This window comes from Maylandia zebra, linkage group LG18 (genome assembly GCF_041146795.1).
Source record: "Maylandia zebra isolate NMK-2024a linkage group LG18, Mzebra_GT3a, whole genome shotgun sequence".
Taxonomy (NCBI): Eukaryota; Metazoa; Chordata; class Actinopteri; order Cichliformes; family Cichlidae; genus Maylandia; species Maylandia zebra.
The window spans coordinates 581097-597036 of record NC_135184.1 but is presented as its reverse complement, the minus strand read 5'-3'; the positions used below and the strand labels follow the sequence as shown (position 1 = coordinate 597036).

Here is a 15940-nt window from a genome sequence, read left to right as displayed (position 1 = left end):
CTGATGAGACGTACTGCGATGTTGGGTGGAATGTGGTTTTAATTTCAGTTTTGCCATTCTGATCATCATCTGCAAAAATGCTCATGTCTGGCTGTGTATCTTCATATTTTTGCAAAACTTCCAGTTTTGCATCTGACTCAGCAAGGGCAGTCTGCATAGCATGCATTTCCTTTTTAGCCTTTATTGCAGCCTCTTTTCCTTTCATTTCTGCGTACCAATCCGCTTCTTCCTTTTCTATTGCCAAACTCTTCTCCAGAGCTGCAGCCTTTGCCTTTAATGCAGCACGCTCCATTTCTACCTTTAATCTAATAGAGGAAGATGTAGAAGAAGATGTAGAGGAAATGCTTCCGCGCTGTGATCCAGATCTACTGGAGCGTTTGCTTGCCGACTTTGATGACATGGACCTATTGTCTGCCTGCTTTCTTGTGTCGTCCTCTCTGTTCTGTTCAGAGAGTTTCATGACTTCATTCATCCACCCTTCACATTTCCAAAAGAAATCATTCAGGGACTTGTTCTTTGGATCAAACCAACTATTTTGATCTTCCAAAAATTCCTCTTCACTCATAAGTTGTTGCAGTTCAGAATTTAGGCTAGCAAAGTCTTGCTGCAAAGAGCTAAAGTCAACTCGTAATTTATTTTTAACGAGGTCAACGTTTGCATCATCTTCCATTAATTGCTCAATTTCTTTTTTCATGCCGGTTAATTGAGAGAGCTTATGTCTACGTGTGTTGACATTTCTAGTCTTGCAGTCTTCCATAGCCTTCTCAGTCATTTTTACAATCCTTTTTCCACTGTTTTGTTCGTCCATGGGTAGCAAAATTCCAAACTCAATCAATACACATGCACCTCAGCAAATTAAAAAAAAAAGGCAAGGCAATTTAAGACTTACGGTTTTCCATCTTCAGTTTTTCCTCGGTTCGGTATTTCCTTCTTACTTTATAGTCAGGCGTTTCCAAACTCCATTAATCCGTGAAGAGCATGGTTTTTTGACTAATGTAGGTTTCCTTCTAATGGAGCCTTAGCTTGACGCTCCGCTTGGTCCCTCTTTCCTTATCCACAAAAAACAAAAAACGAAACCGCAGTCCTTGATAGCTTCTCAATATTTACTTCAATAGTCCAAACAGGTACACAGCAACAGAATTCCAAATTACAAAAACTTATAAAGGTCAATTCAAAATGGATGAAGAGAGATTGCGAGGTCAAAAAACCATATGGCTCCACTCTCCTCTCGCCCAACTTCCTGTTTTCTGCACTATCAAAATAAAAGCATACATTTCAAATTAAACTGCATGTAGGCTTCTACATTACCGGCCCCTAATTGTTATCAATGTCTTTGAAACAATTACTACAAAATCTTTAACTTAAATGAAAAGATCTATGGCTACATCACTTAACTGAACTTCAACTATCTTAAAAGAATCTTCTTTCACTTTCCTCCCCTCAGAGGAAACTAGTTCTTGATTTTCGAAGAGTGCATCAATTATCTTCAGCTTCTTGCAAAAGGCACAGCTTTGTAACTGGTCGACAAAGCTCATTGGTCTTGGTCTTTACTTTCACCTGACGCACCAGACCTTTCTGGTCTGGAAAGGTCTCTACGATTCTTCCTAGTGGCCATGAATTTCTGGGTGCTGTGTCATCTACGATCAGCACAACATCACCAACATGGAAATTTCTCTTAGGTGTAGTCCATCGTTGACGCTCTTGGAGCTGCATGAGGTATTCCTTGCACCAGCGTTTCCAAAAAATGTCTGCAAGATATTGGATTTGTCTCCACCTGTAGGCTTCTACATAAATGTTATCAGGAAATGATCAGACAGGAGAGGGTTTTCAGGAAACACTGTTAAATGTTCAGTTTCTGTGCCATATGTTAAACTCTGGTAGTTGGTGATTCTGTTCTCAGACATGTGAAGCTAGAGACACCGGCAACCATAGTCAATTGTTTTCCAGGGGCCAGAGCAGGCGACATTGAGGGAAATTTAAAACTGCTGGCTAAGGGTAAACGTAAATTCAGTAAAATCATAATTCACGTTGACAGTAATGACACCCGGTTACGCCAATCGGAGGTCACTAAAATCAATATTGAATCGGTGTGCAACTTTGCCAAAACAATGTCGGACTCTGTAGTTTTCTCTGGTCCCCTCCCCAATCAGACCAGGAGTGACATGTTTAGCTGCATGTTCTCCTTAAATTGCTGGCTGTCTGAGTGGTGTCCCAGAAACGATGTGGGCTTCATAGATAATTGGCAAACCTTCTGGAGGAAACCTGGTCTTGTTAGGAGAGACGGCATCCATCCCACTTTGGATGGAGCAGCTCTCATTTCTAGAAATATGGACAAATTTATTAAACCCGCCCAAAATATGACTATCCAGAGTTGGGACCAGGAAGCAGAGTTGCAGTCTTACACGCCTCTCTGCAGCTTCTCTCCTCCTGCTACCCCCCAAAAACCATCTCCATAGAGACTGTGTCAGCTCCCAAACAGACAAAAAACAAACTAAAAACCAGCAACAAACAACTTAAACATAAACAATTACAAAGAAAGAACAATACAGTATCCACATCTGAACCAAAGAGTAAAACAGTGAAATGTGGATTATTAAATATTAGGTCTCTCTCCTCCAAGTCTCTGTTAGTACATGACTTAATAATTGATCAACAAATTGATTTACTCTGCCTTACAGAAACCTGGTTGCAGCAGGATGATTATGTTAGTTTAAATGAATCAACACCCCCGAGTCATTCTAACTACCAGAAATCTCGAAGCACAGGCCGAGGGGGCGGTGTGGCAGCAATTTTTCACACCAGCCTATTAATCAACCAAAGACCCAGACAGACTTTTAATTCATTTGAAAGTCTGATGCTTAACATTGTCCACCCCAGCTGTGAAACTCAGAAACCAGTCTTACTTGTTATCATCTATCGTCCACCTGGGCCTTACACAGAGTTTCTCTCTGATTTCTCAGACTTTATATCTAATTTAGTTCTGAGCTCAGATAAAATAATTATTGTGGGTGATTTTAACATCCATGTAGATGCTAAAAATGACAGCCTCAACATGGCATTTAATCTGTTATTAGACTCAATTGGCTTCTCTCAAAATGTAAAAGAACCCACCCACCACTTTAATCACACTCTAGATCTTGTTTTAACATATGGCATAGAAACTGAACATTTAACAGTGTTTCCTGAAAACCCTCTCCTGTCTGATCATTTCCTGATAACATTTACATTTACAATAATTGATTACACAGCGGTGGAGAGTAGACGTTTATCACAGTAGATGTCTTTCTGAAAGCGCTGTAACTAAGTTTAAGAATATAATCCACCCACTGTTATCATCTTCAATGCCCTGTACCAAGACAGAGCAGAGCAGCTATCTGAACACTACTCTAACAGAGGTCGATCATCTTGTTAATAATTTTACTTCTTTAACGAGAGCGTCCTCGCTGGTATAACTCTCAATTTCACATCTTAAAGCAGCTAACTCATAGCTGGAGAGGACCTATTGCTACTTTTAATATTAATTGCTACTTAGTCTTTTAGGGGAAGGTATATTTTGTGGACCTTCTTAAGCCCACTGACACACTTCCTGTCGTGGAAGTCTGGGATGAGGGGGCTAACTTGCCCATCCCTGAGGGTGAGATCTCTGACATAGTTGCAATGCACAGAGCAGAGTTCTCCTAGTTTGGATGAAAGTTCCTAAAAGCTGTGGATGTTGAAGGGCTGTCCTGGTCGGCATGTCTCTGCAACATTACGTGGAGATGTGGGGCGGTGCCTCTGGATTGGCAGATGGCAAGAGAAGCTCTAAAAAAAGGGGATGGGAGAGTGTGCTCCAACTGCTCCTCGGCCTCCCCAGTAAAGTCCCTGGCAGGGTACTGGAGAGGGGAGTGTGTCTGTTAGTGAAAATTGTGGTTTTCGTCCTGGTCGTGGAACAGTGGATGAGCTCTTTAGCCTCTCAAAGACATTCAGTGGTGCCTGAGAGTTTGCCCAACCAGCCAGCTGACTGCGTCTCTTGGGACAACGGTCCCCAACCCCTGGGCCTCGGACCGGTACCGGTCCGTGAGTCGTTTGGTACCGGGCCGCGAGAGTTGAGGCTCAGGTGTGAAATGTATAGATTTCAGGGTTTTATCGTTAACTCAGCGTTATTTTGTTATCGTTTTTATCGTTTACTCAGTTTTCCTGGGTCTTTTCACGTGTGTTATGAATAAATCTTCTTTTTTTCGGTACCGGTACTAGTTTTATTTTGTAGTATTTATCCGCGACACCTTAAAGGCCGGTCCGTGAAAATATTGTCAGGCATAAACCGGTCCGTAGCGCAAAAAAGGTTGGAGACCGCTGTCTTAGGACACCAGTGGTGGGGGGGGGCTTCGGAAGTATAGTGTGTATTACTGTAGGGTCTTTACAATATTAAGCCCCTTGATTTGGAGCTACATAAACTAAAAGTGTCTGGCTGTCTGTTACAGTCACTCAGTCCCTGCAAACATCGCAGGAGCTTGGTCCACATTGTTAGCTGTAAGTGGGATGCGGCCCAGGCTGCACTTGTCAACGGTTCATACTTGTTATGGACACAATATCAGGTCATAGTGATGACTTTTATGTTTCACTACATACTCAGCTACAACATGCTCTTAAACTTCTTTAAATGTTCTAGCACAACATCTGTCACGTGTTCAAAATACCGCTGCATGTTCTATGTGTAACATAGAACAGCGCCACCTGTGCTATGTGAGAGCTGTTACAGGTCGAGTCATCAGTGCTTGTGTGAGTCGCACTACTTCAAGTAGATACGCGTTGATAACTACGTTCCTGTGGCGGATAAACAAACATGTGACTAATGATCACGTGTTAATCAGTGATACTGCTGTTCACATGATTCATGGAATCTAAAGGAGCTGCTTCCTGTCTCAACAGAAGAGCGACAGATGATCTAGAAACAGCCTGGACACGTTAACCTGCGTACACAAGGGACACGTTCATCATTACAAATACATGTGCTATAAAGATTTTGTGTAGAGATTATACAGCATGCAGTCATGGAGCTCGCTCCCTCACCTCTGCTCTCAGCTCCAGCAGAGCTGTGAGAGAGGAGCTGCTCCTCGTCTCCTCCTGGTTCACTGTGCTCTCCTTCCTCAGCAGCAGTCACCATAAAGGTACCAGGCTCCTCCTTCAGTCCCAGCTGCTCTCCCTCCTGACTGCTGCACAGTTCCTCCTGTTCCTCTTTTATCTGTGGAAGTTCTGGTTCCTCCTGGTCCACACTGGAGCTCCTCTCCTGGTTCCAGAGACAACCTCCTCCTCCTCACAGACCTGCTGCTGTGGGACGTCTGGAACAAAAAAGACATAAAAAAAACAAAAAACATGAAATTTACAAATCTGATGCCAAAAAATTCTGAGAAGTTTTCATTGAAGTCTTTGATAGAGAGGATCAGATGTGTGTTTGAAGCCAAATTCAAATTATTCAAGATCGGACACGATGGTCTATACTCGCCCCAGAGGTGGGAAAGTCACCTTGTTATGCAGTAAAGTAGACAGGCTGGATGCAGCGTACCTGAGAACAAGAACACTTTGTCAAAATAGAAGAAAATATACACAATACAGGGCAGAAGAAATGTTATTTAAACATGTTCGTACTGGTGTATCGATAAGTCTTCTGATGCTTTTTTTAGGGGTGTCAAATTATCGCGTTAATTGCGATTAATTAATTACAATGCTATTTAGCGCGTTATGTTTTTTAATCTCGTTAATCTAATTTTTAATCTCTTGACGTCATTGATTTTGTATGAGAGTTGCTATGTTATAAAATCCGTTTTTATGTGCTGGGCTCCTTGTGCTTGACTTGTTGGGGGTGGAGTCACGTCGTGAGGTCAAGGTGAGAAGTGGTGATTAGCTTACAGTGTGGATATGGAGGCGCATCTGAGAGTTGTTGGCCCAATGAACGGGAAATTTGTATTTCATAAACGCCCCGACGGCACCATTGACAAAGGTAAAGTGGTCTGCCTAGAGTGTAAGAAGGAGTTTGCTTACCACCGAAGCAGCTCAAGTTTGGCCTATCACCTCAACGCAAAGCACCCAGCCGCGAGTGCAGCAACAGCTAGCAGTGAAGACGTTAGCAATATAGCAAGCCAGAGCAAAGCTTTTCGCCAAACAAAACTAGAGAATACCCCTCGTATGAGCAAGTCTGCGACCGACAGGCTGACTAATGTTATTGCCAAGTGGATAGCGATGAACTGTAGGCCGATAAATATAGTAGAGGACGAAGGATTGACAGAGGTGTTGCAAATTGCGTCCAATGACCCGTCATACAAGCCGCCGTGCAGGACTACAGTAACGACCAAAATCAGCAAAATGTACGACGGCGAAAAGAAAAACAAACTTGAGATTTTGGCGGAGGATTCTCCCAACTGTGTTGCTATAACCGGAGATCACTGGACCTCAGCTGGCAACCACAGCTATTTTGGGGTGACTGGACACTTTATTGATAGTGAGTGGAACCTCAACTCATTTGCACTGACCGTCATGAGAACAGAAACCAGGCACTTTGCTGATAAATGCGCCGAACAGTTCCTCAAGGTAGCAAATGACTGGGGTATTGAAAACAAGATATCCACCATTGGCACAGACAGCGCAGCAAACATGCTGGCTGCTATGAGAGCACTTCCATATGAGCACATCGCCTGCAATGCTCACATTCTCCAGAGGACCATCACGGTATGTCTCGATAGCAGTGGTTTTGTCGGTGTACTGGCAAAGTGCCGCAAGATTGTTGGTCATTTTAAACAAAGCCCTGCGAGTACCACAGAACTTAACCAACAACAAGTAGCACTCGGAAAGAAGAGCGATCAACTTATACAGGATGTACCCACCAGGTGGAACTCGACTCTCGCAATGGTCTCACGCCTCCTATGTAACCGAGAGGCTGTCCAGGCTACGTTGGACCAACAGAACCACAGGTTGGTCTTGCCAACCGAAGCTGAGTGGGCGAAACTGCAGAGGCTGGAGCTCCTGCTTGAACCATGCAAGTAAGTTCAAATAAACACCTTCCCATTTTAATTATATAAACTACTGTTACATGTGTAAAATCAAAATTAATGAACATAACAAGGAACTTTTAAGGACAATTAAATTGGAAATCAGTTACACTTTGATTTAAATGAATCCAGCTAGGTTTATTTAGCAAACCTCTCCACCTCTGCAGGTATGTGACAGAGCTGCTGGGTGGTGAGGCCTACGTCTCTTGCTCTGTAGTGCTGCCTGCTTTTCGCCATCTGTACCGTGTCATGGACATTACTGATGATGATCCTGCCTACGTGGTGAAGTTCAAGAATGCCTTCCAGAAGGATCTGGCAGCACGACGAGCTAATGGCAACGAGATATGGTTCGAGGTGGCCACAGCATTGGATCCACGGTTTAAGGATTTGAAATGTCTTCCAAGAGAAAAGAGGGAACAGGTAGGACAATAAGGTTAAGCTGGACTAATGAGTCCAATTCATTATCAAATCAAACTTTTATTTATTATATGGAACACAAAGTTCTTTACAAGATTAAATTAAAAAAAAAAAAAAAAGCACTTAGTTTTAATCACAATCATTCATTCATTCATTCATTCATTCAGGTGTGGACCATTCTGGAGAATATGCTCCAGGCAGCAGAGCCCAGAAGAGCAGATAGTCTCCAGCCCTCCACAGAGGATGATGGACCAGCTCAGAAGAAGAGGAGGAGCGAACTCCTTCTGGGGTCTGACTCTGACTCAGAAGATGGAATTGAGTCTGGAGAGCTGCAGCGCTACAGAGCAGAACCCAGCATCAGTATTGATGACTGTCCCCTGCAGTGGTGGTATGCTCACTCAGGAGTCTATGAAAAGCTGTCAGTCCTAGCACAAAAGTACCTGGCCTCCCCAGCTACCTCTGTACCCTGTGAGAGACTCTTTAGCCTTGCAGGCCACATAGTGCAAAAGAAAAGGGCAGCCTTGCTTCCAGAAAATGTTACCAGGCTGGTGTGTCTTAGCGACTGGCTGAGGAAGAAGAAATGAGACACATGTGGTCAGCATAGCTGCTGTGTCATTTGTAGCCTACTAGAATAGATTGCTTGATGTTCAGCACTTTTTTTTGTGATGGAAGAATACTTTGATGTGCTAACTTGCAGCACTGCAATGTCAGTTTTATTTTTCATTATCTGAAGCAGAGGAATTTCAGTGCTGTATTGCTCAGAAAAGAGCAACTCTGATGTGCTAACTTGCAGCACTTAATTTATTTGATTTTATTTGTATTTATTTTTCCACTTATTTTACAAAAGAATACAACAGTATGTAAATGGTTGCATCTGTTTAACGTTTGTTAAACAATAAATGACTTTATAAAGTCACTTTCTTTGTTATATCAGTCTTTTGGTCTGCCACAATAAGTTGAGGGCTTTCCTCAGCTATTTTTAGGTGAGATTAAAAAAGAGATTAATTAGATCAATTAATTAAAAATCATAATTAATTAATCTCTATTTTTTTTTAATCTCTTGACAGCACTAGCTTTTTTGTTGTTGTTTTGTTGTGTACGTCTTTGTGTCACTGTACCTGTGAGATATAAGAACCAACATCTGCCAGGAAAAAGTCCCACAGTGCCTCTGTGAGGGTTTTTATTTTTGTTAGTACAAGAGGACGCATAGTCTTTTCTAATCTTATACGTTTTTTATTACATTTATTTCATACTTTTACATTTGAACAGAATCATCATTAGACTCAAAGCCAGAACAACACATAGTCAATGCTGGTGGTGCTGAGGTGGGCTCAGCAGGGCCCGGGGCCATGTGTCAGCTTGGTCAGGAGTGAGGAGGAGTGAAAATGTAAACATGAAGAGGGAAACCGGCCGGGAGAAAGTGAGAAGAACTGAGCATGCTCAGAGACCTGCTCCAGTTGTGTGCGAGGATCCAGGTGTGTGCAGGGATCCAGGTGTGTGCGGGGATCCAGGTGTGTGCAGGGACCGAGGTGTGTGCAGGGACCCAGGTGTGTGCAGGGATCCAGGTGTGTGCGGGGACTGAGGTGTGTGCGGGGAACCAGGTGTGTGCGGGATCCAGGTGTGCGCAGGGATCCAGGTGTGTGCAGGGACCGAGGTGTGTGCGGGCACTGAGGTGTGTGCGGGGACTGAGGTGTGTGCGGGGAACCAGGTGTGTCCGGGATCCAGGTGTGCGCAGGGACCGAGGTGTGTGCAGGGACCGAGGTGTGTGCGGGGACTGAGGTGTGTGCGGGGATCCAGGTGTGTGCGGGGACTGAGGTGTGTGCGGGGATCCAGGTGTGTGCAGGGACCGAGGTGTGTGCAGGGACCGAGGTGTGTGCAGGGATCCAGGTGTGTGCGGGGACTGAGGTGTGCAGGGGCCGAGGTGTGTGCAGGGACCGAGGTGTGTGCGGGGATCCAGGTGTGTGCGGGGATCCAGGTGTGTGCGGGGACCGAGGTGTGTGCGGGGATCCAGGTGTGTGCGGGGACCGAGGTGTGTGCGGGGACCGAGGTGTGTGCGGGGATCCAGGTGTGTGCGGGGATCCAGGTGTGTGCGGGGATCCAGGTGTGTGCGGGGACCGAGGTGTGTGCAGGGACCGAGGTGTGTGCAGGGACCGAGGTGTGTGCAGGGGTCCAGGTGTGTGCAGGGACCGAGGTGTGTGCGGGGACTGAGGTGTGTGCGGGGACTGAGGTGTGTGCGGGGACTGAGGTGTGTGCGGGGATCCAGGTGTGTGCAGGGATCCAGGTGTGTGCAGGGATCCAGGTGTGTGCGGGATCCAGGTGTGCGCAGGGATCCAGGTGTGTGCAGGGGCCGAGGTGTGTGCAGGGACCGAGGTGTGTGCGGGGATCCAGGTGTGTGCGGGGATCCAGGTGTGTGCGGGGATCCAGGTGTGTGCGGGGACCGAGGTGTGTGCAGGGACCGAGGTGTGTGCAGGGACCGAGGTGTGTGCAGGGACCGAGGTGTGTGCGGGGACCGAGGTGTGTGCGGGGATCCAGGTGTGTGCGGGGACTGAGGTGTGTGCGGGGACTGAGGTGTGTGCGGGGATCCAGGTGTGTGCAGGGATCCAGGTGTGTGCAGGGATCCAGGTGTGTGCGGGATCCAGGTGTGCGCAGGGATCCAGGTGTGTGCAGGGGCCGAGGTGTGTGCAGGGACCGAGGTGTGTGCGGGGATCCAGGTGTGTGCGGGGATCCAGGTGTGTGCGGGGACCGAGGTGTGTGCGGGGATCCAGGTGTGTGCGGGGACCGAGGTGTGTGCGGGGACCGAGGTGTGTGCGGGGATCCAGGTGTGTGCAGGGACCGAGGTGTGTGCGGGGACCGAAGTGTGTGCGGGGACCGAGGTGTGTGCGGGGACCGAGGTGTGTGCGGGGATCCAGGTGTGTGCGGGGACCGAGATGTGTGCAGGGACCGAGGTGTGTGCGGGGATCCAGGTGTGCGCAGAGGCCGAGGTGTGTGCGGGGATCCAGGTGTGTGCGGGATCCAGGTGTGCGCAGGGATCCAGGTGTGTGCAGGGACTGAGGTGTGTGTGCGGGGATCCAGGTGTGCGCAGGGATCCAGGTGTGTGCAGGGACCGAGGTGTGTGCGGGGATCCAGGTGTGTGCGGGGACCGAGGTGTGTGCGGGGATCCAAGTGTGCGCAGGGGCCGAGGTGTGTGCGGGGATCCAGGTGTGTGCGGGATCCAGGTGTGCGCAGGGATCCAGGTGTGTGCAGGGACCGAGGTGTGTGCGGGGATCCAGGTGTGTGCGGGGATCCAGGTGTGCGCAGGGATCCAGGTGTGTGCAGGGACCGAGGTGTGCGCAGGGATCCCTCTGAGGATCCAGGTGTTTGAATTTCAGACTTTGATGGTTTTGGATCCCCTCCTGGATCTGTTTGCTGATGATGTCACCTGAGCACGTGACATCAGCGGTGACCTGGGCACCAGTGTTAGCAGGCCCGTCTGCTGCTGAGACCTGGCCAGCCGCGGTGTCCCAGGCGGCGTCCTGGGTGGCGGCTCTGGGGCCACCCTGACGGTGTTCCTCCCGTACAGCCTCTTCTCGTACTGCAACAGCTGCTCCCAAAAGCCGGCATTCAGCCGGATGTAGGGCCGGCTCTCCTGGACCCAGTGGTGTGCCCGCCGCAGCGTCACGCCCCTGTAGCGCATCAGGTACGCCATCACCAGTGCTGGAGAGCGGCTCATCCCGGCAGCACAGTGCACCAGCGTCCCACCGCCACAGTTACCATGGATACGCTTAGCCACCCAGTCAAAGTAATCCCCGAGGCGGGCGCTCGGCAGGTCGGAGACAGGGACCCGCAGGCACTCCACCCCTGGGTAGGCGGGGCAGGCGTGGCTCAGTGTGGCATTGACAATCAGAGTGATGCCTTTCTTCAACACCAGTCCTGCGTTCAGAGGGGCGTCGGCCCCACTGAGAAACAGGGTGGGGGTAATCTGAGAGACCGCCATCTGCTGGAGACACAGAGAGACATTACTGCAGCTCAGAGCGGTGAATTCACGCCTGCACTGGCCAATCACAGAACAGCACACATGTGAATGCACTCACACCTCCATTGAAGCACAAATGAAACACAGACATCAGCCTCCAACTCTAAAACACCAGCAGCTGCAGTTCCTCTGACGTCCAGCAGGGACAGCACTGACTTAGTCGCCATAGTCTCCGTGTTAAAATAAACACGCTTACGGCTGATCTCAAACAAACACCTGTACGAGGGAAGGATGTTTTTAAAACTCACCTGCCTGTAGTATTAGCTCATTGGAGCCCAGACCCATTTATACTTTCAGGAAAACTTGCAATATGGCTGCTGTGAGGTTACAGAACAAACAGACCATACAAGAAGGATTCTGATTGGATTAGCAGGTATGTGTGCGTGTCTGTGTGATGCTGGTTCCGATTAGGGGTGGGTTTTTATAATCAATTTATCGATTAAAATCGATTCTGGCTTGGATAACGTAAAATCGATTCATTAAAATCCTGAATCGCTTTTTTAATATAAACTTATTTTGTCTGGAATACCAGAATCTCTGGTGAAATCTCACAAAATTTCAACAACCACCAAACAGTTAAGACAGTAAATGAGAGCAGGAACACGGATTCTGCACATAGACTTAAACACACAGCGCGACCCGCGGATCAGAATCAGTGAGATGTCGCCTTTCTCACGGTCGGGGCTGAAAGCCGACGGGTCGCTGACTCTGATCTGTCGGCGGGTCGAGCTTTGTGTTCACGCCCTTTATGCGCTGATTCTAAAGCTGTTAGTTTGATGTCTCTCCAAACAATATTGACCGAACCAGCAGCAAAAGAAGATCCGAACTAAGCTTCACATAAACATCGTCATGAATTCACTCTGACTTTTGCTGTTTTGCTTCCACCATGATGCACAGCTCTCTCTCTCTCTCTGTACTTCAAGATCAGTTTCCTGTCTAAAAATCTGTTTTCTGCATTGTTCGCTTGCTTGTTACGCACAAGTCTACCGTTCTTACAGGCTGTCAGCTGTTGTTTTTTTCCCCTTTTACATTCTTCCAAAAAGAAAACCTCATTTCTGCTGTTCAACAGATCCGACAGTGAGTGGTTCCTGTTACTCATCCAGTCTGAGAAAGCACTGGTTAAAGTGTTTGTGTATTTATTGGTTTATTTTAAGTAATTGTGTTTTATGTATATTATGGTTTTATATTTTTACAAATGCTTTATATACTTATTTATATACATATATATATTTAATAGTTTATACCTTGTGTTGGGGAGGGGGGGTGTTTCTGTCTTGTTTTTATGGACATGAAGTCTGCCAATAAAGATTGAATTGATTGAATACTGAACAAATGTAAACTTTTTAAAATTATTCAAAATGCAAAACGCTGTGTCTCTAACAAAACCGCTGTAACGTCAGAGGTGATGTTCATATGTTCATTAATGATTTTCTTTCGTTTTTGATCTACTGCAGAATATTTTTATAAAATCCAGAACAGGAAAATCACCTCCATGTTTGTCTGTGTTTTATCTTCAGCTACTTTGACACAAAGGCCTCTGCTGTGATGCTCACACCTGTGATAAAGTCTTGCGTGTGTCAGCTTCCTTTTTATTGATACAAAAATATGTAAATGTACTGATCTGAATTTCTGACTGTCAAAATTTCCCAGATTTAAATCGAATCGTGGATCGAATCGATTCTAGAAATCAGTGACGATACCCAGCCCTAGTTCCGATGTTTAAAGGATTCTGGGTCACATGTCAGGATGTAATAAGAAATAATCTGAAGTCATATTTATTTAACCAAACAGAGCGGCGTGTGAGAAAGTCCACCCCTGCTACTTCCTGAGGGATCGGACTGTTTACGCTTGTTGTTCTCACTCTCGCCAACGCAGTCAGACGACAGCACTGACGTCACACCTGCTGGTGCGAGCTGCACTTTGATGTTGTCCTTTCATCAGTTTGCTGTCACCTGTACAGACGTTTTTATGACAGACGTATGCAGGAGCACATGATACAGAACTCAGTTATGGACTCTACTGCTTCCTGTTTTGGCTTTTTGTTAAATAAATCATGACTGTTGCATTTAAATGGGTTTAGATGTGTGTCATGTGTGTTACCTGCTGCCCGGTGGTCCTCTGACTGCTGCTCTGAGTGACACACACACCCTAGATGGCTGTGTGTGTCAGTCCTTCAGCCAATCATCTGAAGGGTTAATTTTAGTACAACAGCTGAAAACGTCCTGAAGTCATGTGACTGAAGAGGAGAAATCAGACTCCAGCACACACACACCATCATAATGAGTGTGAATTTATCACTAAGAGCAGTTTGATTGACAGCTGCTGATATGGCCCTGAAGGCTTCACTGATGTTGAAATAAGAGTGTTTGACTTGATTATATAAACTTTCCCCCACACTGGGGGAATTCCCTTTTCACCGCAGTTTAATTTTATTTATTTAAATCTAATTTTCGTTCTCTCTCTCTCGGACTCCCGGCCTTTGCTTCGGTTTGATCCGGTGACGTCACAAAGCCCGTCACGTGTCTCCCTCTGCCGGTGAACTCCGGGCAGGTGCAGTTCTATTTCTGACCTCCGGGAGGCCGCGGCTCGCTGAGCTGCAGGGAGACTCGGAGAGCAACCAGCGAAGAAGAAAAAGTATTTTGCTAGCAGTTAGCCTGTTAGCCGGGCCGTCATGGCAGACCTGAACCGACAGCTCCAGGAGTACCTGTCTCAGTCCAAAGGCGGCGGCGCAAAGACCATCTCCCAGTCCGGCTCCAGCACCGCGGTGGACCTGGGCGACCCGGAGCCCGTCCCGGGAAGCTGGTTCGGCCGGTGGTCCAGCCCGTGGTCCGCCAGCACTTCCGGACAGAGCTCGGGCGGAAGCGGCGGCTTGTCGTGGCCGTGGTCGGCCGAACCGGATCCCTGCCTGCCGGGCATGAGCCGCCGCCAGCGGCTGCTGGCCTTCGGCGTGTGCGTGTCGTTTTCCGCACTCTGCTTCGGTTTGTCGGCGCTGTATGCCCCGCTGCTGCTGCTCTACGCCCGCAAGTTCGCGCTACTCTGGTCGCTTGGCTCGGTGTTCGCCATCGCGGCTGCCGCGGTGCTCCGCGGGCCCAGCAGGCTGGCCGCTGGCCTCCCTACCTCCCCCGGAGCCGCCGTGTACCTGTGTGCTCTCGGTGGTACCTTGTACGCGGCGCTGAGCCTCCACAGCACCGTGCTGACCGCCCTGGGAGCCGCCCTGCAGGTCGCCGTCATCGCCGGCTGCCTGGTGTCGCTGCTACCCGGAGGCAGCGCCGGGATCCGCTTCATGGGGGGCATGGCGGCGTCCGCCATCAGGAGGACCGTCACCGGGAAGACCATGCCGATCTGACCGGGACCCGGGCATCCGGGGGGGGGGGGGGGGGGGGGGGTTGCTGTGGAATGTCCAGGGTCCGGATTAACGTCAAGACTTTCCTCTGATTATTGACTGCTGATGGCTTACTGCAGAGGAACACTGAACCCTGAACTTTGACCTGCAGGACTCATGAGAACACTAAAGCCTGACCTTTGACCTGCAGCAGGGCCAGGCTGCTGGTGATGAACTGAGGACCAAACAAAGACTAAAAACTGAATTTCCCTCTGATGCAGGTGTTTTGTGTTTTTTAAAATAAATGTGATTTAAGTTTGACACAGAGATTAAAAACAACCTGAACATCTGTCTGGCTTCATATGTTTTATTTTCTAAACATGTGGCACATTGTAGTCTGACCACATCAGGGGGTGAAGATGATGATGTTGTGACGTGAGCCACCTGTAGATTCAGCAGAGGTCTTTGAACGCATCATCACAGGAAGTTCCTGTGTGAGGGGTCAGAGGTCACGGCCTGATAGCCACAGTGTTCAGTTGGAGGGCAATGTAAATTTCAGCAGCACATTATGAAACTAATGATGAAACTGACATCACAGAGAAAACAAAGGAGGCGACTGAACGCAGCGAGGCTTTGGTTAATGAACCTGAAGGGAAAAAACTTCAGCTGTGTTAAAGTGAGGCGTCAAGTCTCTTTAGTACGTTTAAACTAAACCACAGCAGGTTCCACTGAATTTTAAGGAGATTAAACTCTGACGAGCTTAGTCTGAGACCTGCAAACTGTTTAATGATCAGTGCTGTTTGACGTGGAGCTCTGATTATCACCACACTGCTCCTGGAGGAAGTCGTGCGAGGTGGTTTTTTACACTCACTAAGAGGTTCTACACCGACTCGCCGAAACCGAAGAGTCCATGTGAAACCAGGATGAGGACAGACTTTAAGGTCCATTTGTGTCTCCAGGAACGTGACGGCCCTCAGGTGAGGCTCTGCGTCCACCTGTGCGTCCTTCAGGTGAAGACTGCAGTCGGCTGCACATGAGCTTCTCTGAAGGTCAGGTGACGCTCCCGGGGTACAAACTTTATTCAGTAATTACACAGTGAGGTTACATATCAAACAGGAAATGAAACGTTCAGCTATGATTAATGATGAGCCAGATTCAGCCCTGAAC

The 15940-nt window shown here is 47.7% G+C and overlaps 3 protein-coding genes across 4 annotated transcripts; 2 read left to right on the top strand and 1 right to left on the bottom strand.

Moving 5' to 3' along the window:
- The first annotated feature begins 5663 nt into the window (after positions 1–5663).
- LOC106675326 (E3 SUMO-protein ligase ZBED1-like) lies at positions 5664–8355 on the top strand. The gene is made up of 3 exons (XM_024804462.2): positions 5664–7013; positions 7190–7442; positions 7607–8355. The coding sequence occupies exons 1-3, from the start codon at positions 5896–5898 to the stop codon at positions 8021–8023; spliced, it is 1788 nt and encodes a 595-aa protein (XP_024660230.2). The 5' UTR covers positions 5664–5895; the 3' UTR covers positions 8024–8355.
- Positions 8356–10686: 2331 nt separating this feature from the next.
- si:ch1073-184j22.2 (dual specificity protein phosphatase 18) lies at positions 10687–13967 on the bottom strand. Of its 2 annotated transcripts, none has more exons than XM_004572392.5 (2): positions 13552–13967; positions 10687–11415 (listed from the first exon to the last, which is right to left on the bottom strand). In XM_004572392.5, exon 2 carries the CDS (start codon positions 11410–11412, stop codon positions 10804–10806), a length of 609 nt encoding a protein of 202 aa, XP_004572449.1. In that variant the 5' UTR covers positions 11413–11415; positions 13552–13967; the 3' UTR covers positions 10687–10803. The 2 variants fall into 2 exon arrangements, with proteins under 2 accessions (XP_004572449.1, XP_004572450.1); XM_004572393.4 differs by having other exon boundaries at positions 10687–11412.
- A 61-nt stretch (positions 13968–14028) lies between these two features.
- On the top strand, positions 14029–15122 carry sft2d3 (SFT2 domain containing 3). The gene has a single exon (XM_004572394.6). The coding sequence runs from the start codon at positions 14123–14125 to the stop codon at positions 14795–14797; it is 675 nt and encodes a 224-aa protein (XP_004572451.3). The 5' UTR covers positions 14029–14122; the 3' UTR covers positions 14798–15122.
- The last annotated feature ends 818 nt before the right edge of the window (positions 15123–15940 follow it).

Excerpts from the sequence above, each read along its gene's own strand:
- LOC106675326 (XM_024804462.2), top strand. The coding sequence starts at position 5,896 with ATGGAGGCGCATCTGAGAGTTGTTGGCCCAATGAACGGGAAATTTGTA. Across the intron at positions 7,014-7,189 it reads CTCCTGCTTGAACCATGCAA|GTATGTGACAGAGCTGCTGG; the intron begins GTAAGTTCAAAT and ends CCACCTCTGCAG. Across the intron at positions 7,443-7,606 it reads CAAGAGAAAAGAGGGAACAG|GTGTGGACCATTCTGGAGAA; the intron begins GTAGGACAATAA and ends TCATTCATTCAG.
- si:ch1073-184j22.2 (XM_004572392.5), bottom strand. The coding sequence starts at position 11,412 with ATGGCGGTCTCTCAGATTACCCCCACCCTGTTTCTCAGTGGGGCCGAC.
- sft2d3 (XM_004572394.6), top strand. The coding sequence starts at position 14,123 with ATGGCAGACCTGAACCGACAGCTCCAGGAGTACCTGTCTCAGTCCAAA.